The 4,216-nt window shown below is 39.6% G+C and overlaps 1 protein-coding gene across 1 annotated transcript; it reads right to left on the bottom strand.

Annotated features, from left to right (window-relative positions):
- Window positions 1–2,180: 2,180 nt before the first annotated feature.
- On the bottom strand, window positions 2,181–3,082 carry LOC129762228 (cytochrome c oxidase subunit 7A, mitochondrial). The gene is made up of 3 exons (XM_055760293.1): window positions 2,922–3,082; window positions 2,679–2,795; window positions 2,181–2,604 (listed from the first exon to the last, which is right to left on the bottom strand). The coding sequence occupies exons 1-3, from the start codon at window positions 3,051–3,053 to the stop codon at window positions 2,452–2,454; spliced, it is 402 nt and encodes a 133-aa protein (XP_055616268.1). The 5' UTR covers window positions 3,054–3,082; the 3' UTR covers window positions 2,181–2,451.
- Between the last annotated feature and the right edge of the window lie 1,134 nt (window positions 3,083–4,216).

The raw sequence follows: 4,216 nt of genomic DNA, 5'->3' as shown, positions 1-4,216 counted from the left end.
GCTGGCATAAGTGCGTTGCATTCGACGGGAAGCACTTTGAAGGGGACAATTTCGATATTGAAGTATGATCTTATATTTTTCAATTCCTGAATAAATTCCGGATACCTGTTGATCAAGGTGATATGGCTGAAAATATGGTTAATTCTGACCTTTTCTAAACGAATTGGCTGTTACGTAAAATGGGTTTTCCAATAATTCTCAATGGTTTTCGAACAAACATCATGTTTATACGTTTGGCGTATGTACAGCTGGTAAAGAATGTGAACCAGCAAAGAAGTGGATTTCGGTCATGTTGGCGCTTACGTCAACCATTCATATTTGGGCAGTATCCGTGCTAGGATTGGGCGACCTTCATAAAAAGATAGATCTTGTCGAATCGATTTTTCAAATCGATCTTTGAACAATCAAAAGCTTTTTTCTTTTTTTATGAAACGGTACACAAATTTCATACTTCTATTCAAACATCAAAAGCATTTAGTTTTGTTCCTTAGCATAAAGGGCACAAATAAATTTAAAGTCGAAATAAAATATTTTCCTGGGCATTTGTCTGGGGCCGTCAGGGAATCGTCTTGTTGAATAAATTAATTGAAAAAGCATTATGAGAAATTCAACAACTGGTATCTGCGCAGAACTCAACTGACAACGATCCCATAAAAGACAATGAAGGAGTATAAAAGATGTCATTTGTAATTTCTATTCCTCGTTTAGAGGCGAATGAACTGAAAAGTTTAAAACCTCTATAATTCATCACGTTCGTTCGTTCTATTCCTCACATCATTCTTTGTGTGGACACCGACTGGACAACATCGTTGCTGGACGGGCTGGACGGCGAGGGATCGAGTGCCTTTCTCAAGGCAAGAGGACGGAGGTGGTAGCGCTGGAGTAGAATAGAGTAGAGTTTTCAAAGGGCCTTTCTCAAGGCTAGAGACGAATGAACTGCAAAAGTTTAAAGTCTCTATAATACAATACCTTCTATTCCTATAGAGACGAATGAACTCTCAGAGTTTAAAGTCTCTTTAATTCAATACCGTTACCGTTCTATTCCTCATTCTTTGTGTGGACACCGACTGGACAACATCGTTGCTGGACGAGCTGGACGGCGAGGGATCGAGTGCCTTTCTCAATGTAAGAGGGTGGAGGTGGTAGTGCTGGAGTAGAGTAGAGTAGAGTTTTCATAGGGCCTTTCTCAAGGCTAGAGACGAATGAACTGAAAAAGTTTAAAATCTCTATAATACAATACCTTCCTTCCTTCTATTCCTGAGAGGCGAATGAATTCCCCGAGTTTAAACACATCAAAACATTCCATTCTATTTTATCCCAGTATCGATTTAGATAGCGCGAAGTCAACTAAAGTTTTCTAATTCGGTTTTTGAACGAATCGTCACGGCGCTTGAATTTTTTTCTCCATCTTAGAGAATCACCCTGGCGCCTGCATAAATATAAGGCTTCGCGGTGTCCGATTTACCAGTCTGTGCTAGGGAAACGTTTGCTAGGCTGCGCAAATGCATGGGAAATGAAAATGAGAGCATCTTTAACGTTATTTCGACGACAAACTGTTGAATATGATAAATAACCAAGATAATAAATGTAATTCCATGCATTCTAATAGATTTTAAGGAAGTATTCAAAATCGATTGGTGTAAGTGAATCCATCAAGAAATGACTGACCCATAAGCGCTGAAAGTTGGATGTTCTCAAATATGTAAATTTGAGAATGAAACGAAATTTGTTATCTTAAGGCTTTTCTCTACGAGGAGTTCAGCGAATTTATGCTTAGGAAGCAGTTGCCTCTCGTCATCGGATGATTCTTCATCATATTGACCATTTTGAAAATGTGAGTGCCCTCACAAATTCAAAGCTCTCCAAAAATGCAACAGATCCGCATGGGAGCAGAGTAACAAATTGACAATAAGTAACTGTACTTGACAATTTTCCGTAGTAGAGATGTTCATAGGGTGTTTTTATAGAGTTATAGAACTTTAAATTGAAATGAATCACAGATAAAAGGTTTTAATTCTCACGAATTTGACGATTCTTTGCCATTTTAATTTGGATTTAGTTGAATTTTCGGTATACGACACCTTCGGCTGGTTCGGACCAAGTCCAATTATGTTGCTGAAAATTGAAGTGAGTTTTTTAACGATTCATAGAAGTTTTGGCCGAATAAAAACGATAATCCATATTATGTCGCATTGCTCAAAACAAACATTTATTGGCAGCCTCTTATAAAAATAATACAATTAGACACTTTTTTCCTGCAAACTACTGATCGTAAGTGCATTTTAAATGGAATTATTATTTGACCCATTGGCATTGAAATGCTTCACTGTTTCGCTTATAATCCCGTATCAACCGATTCTAAAGCCAATCATACCGACGCAATAAATGCTGGTTTTAACAATTTTGACTACTGCTCTGCAACTGTGTTTCATCTAGCGCGCGCCCTCACATTTATTCGTCCTCGGCCGCGGGGGCTGGGTAGGAAAGCTCGTAGATAAGTTTGCCCATTCCTACGATGGCTACTCCGCACAGCACGGTGGTGAGACCGAACAGCATCTTATCCACGGCGCCACGCTTCAAGTGTACTGGCAGACCATCATGTTTCTACGGGGGCAAGAATAATTGTTTCAGATGATTTGAAGCAAGCAATAACACGAAAACCAGTCTCCGTTACTCACCTGGAACTGCTCCTGGACGTGCTTCAGTTTCTTGTAACCCTCGGCGACCTCGCTGGATGAGGCTGTTGAGGTTCTGGAGAACTGGCGACTGTTCCGCAGGAATAGCTGGGCGACATTCTGAAAGATGGGACAATTGATCGTGGTCAATGAATGCAGCCAAAATAATTACGTAATGAAAGGTTAAACGAATATTTTTATTTTTAACAACTCTTTGTGTATAGAAATAATTCAGTCAGTGGCTACCTTTGCACTCATGATGACACGGATGGATGCCTTACTAGAATTTCGACGAGAATAACTTTCTGTTGCGGTGATTTCTCCTGCGTTGTGCAAATCTCTACCAAGAACAGAAAATATTGAAACCAGGGAAAGCATCGGCTAATGACAGCTCCAGAAACATCGAACTTCATAGGTCACCGACCCAGGTGGCAGAATTGTCCAAATATTAATAAAGGGCATTATGAACAAGACCGGTACATCCAAGGTGGACGGACTTTCGATATGGGGAAATATTCCGTGTTTTTGGTGCTCGTTGCATATTAAACTGTTTGCACCAGGGTATGTTTATGTAAAGGTAGTCTGGACTGATGACTAGTGCATCAGTAAAGCGGACCTTACACGGTCAAATTTATTGACAATATGATGACATTTGAGAGCATGATGACAGCTGAACATGGCAGACAACGCAGAAATCCGAATTTTCTGATTTTCGGGCATCAATATCGTGACATTTCATATGGATGCATGATGATGACGTTTTACCTCACGGACTTCCAGACTGAGTTGCCAGATTTGCAAGCGGACATTTAATGTTTGTTAGTCTTTTTTGCGATTGCAACTAACATTTATAAACTTCTGAAATTGTAGGAATCATAAATGAAAGCTTTTGGTTTGGAAAACTGATACAGTAATTTACATTTAATGCGACATGCCGAGGAACCACTCAGTGTCGCATTGGAGGCGATTTGACCTGTAATTGGACATTGAAGATGAGAGTGGTACAGCGTCGACGTCTGGCGGCGAATTTCAATGTGGGGCCATAATTTGGGCCCGAACTCGATGTTTACGAAAATGTCTAACTAAACGTGTCGCATACAGGTCTGTCCAATTAGAAAAATGTCGCATTAAATGTAAATTACTGTACCTAAAATAGCAAAATACAGTACTTTTCGCGATACAAATCAAAACCTCAAAGTAAACTGACAATGTGATGGTGAGAGAGTGAATGAAAATTAACAACGTCTTAGGAATTTTTTAACATTGAACTCGGTCATTCTTTGCGCTAGCGAGCGGGGCAGCCGCTTTAGTCTAAGTTGTGTGTTTCTTCACACTCCCCTATAAAATTTGGAGAATGAGAAGATCTGGGAAAATCACAGGTGAAAAAACATCACGTGTTAATTCAAGTTACAGTAGAATCCCGATTATCCGCGAATAGTCGGGATGATGTTTAAACATAGAAACTATGTTTTATCAATACAGAAATAGATACAGATACAGATAATCGGGATACAGATACAGATACAGATAATCGGGGATCT

Source organism: Toxorhynchites rutilus, chromosome 1, assembly GCF_029784135.1.
Source record: "Toxorhynchites rutilus septentrionalis strain SRP chromosome 1, ASM2978413v1, whole genome shotgun sequence".
NCBI lineage: Eukaryota > Metazoa > Arthropoda > Insecta > Diptera > Culicidae > Toxorhynchites > Toxorhynchites rutilus.
Note: the sequence above shows the minus strand (reverse complement) of the source record. Positions and strands in the feature narration are given on the sequence as shown.

Bases quoted from the DNA above. Each gene is read 5' to 3' on its own strand.
- LOC129762228 (XM_055760293.1), bottom strand. From the start codon at position 3,053: ATGCTTTCCCTGGTTTCAATATTTTCTGTTCTTGGTAGAGATTTGCAC. The intron at 2,796-2,921 runs GTAGCCACTGAC...CCCATCTTTCAG, and splicing joins GTGTCATCATGAGTGCAAAG to AATGTCGCCCAGCTATTCCT. The intron at 2,605-2,678 runs GTGAGTAACGGA...TTGCCCCCGTAG, and splicing joins ACGTCCAGGAGCAGTTCCAG to AAACATGATGGTCTGCCAGT.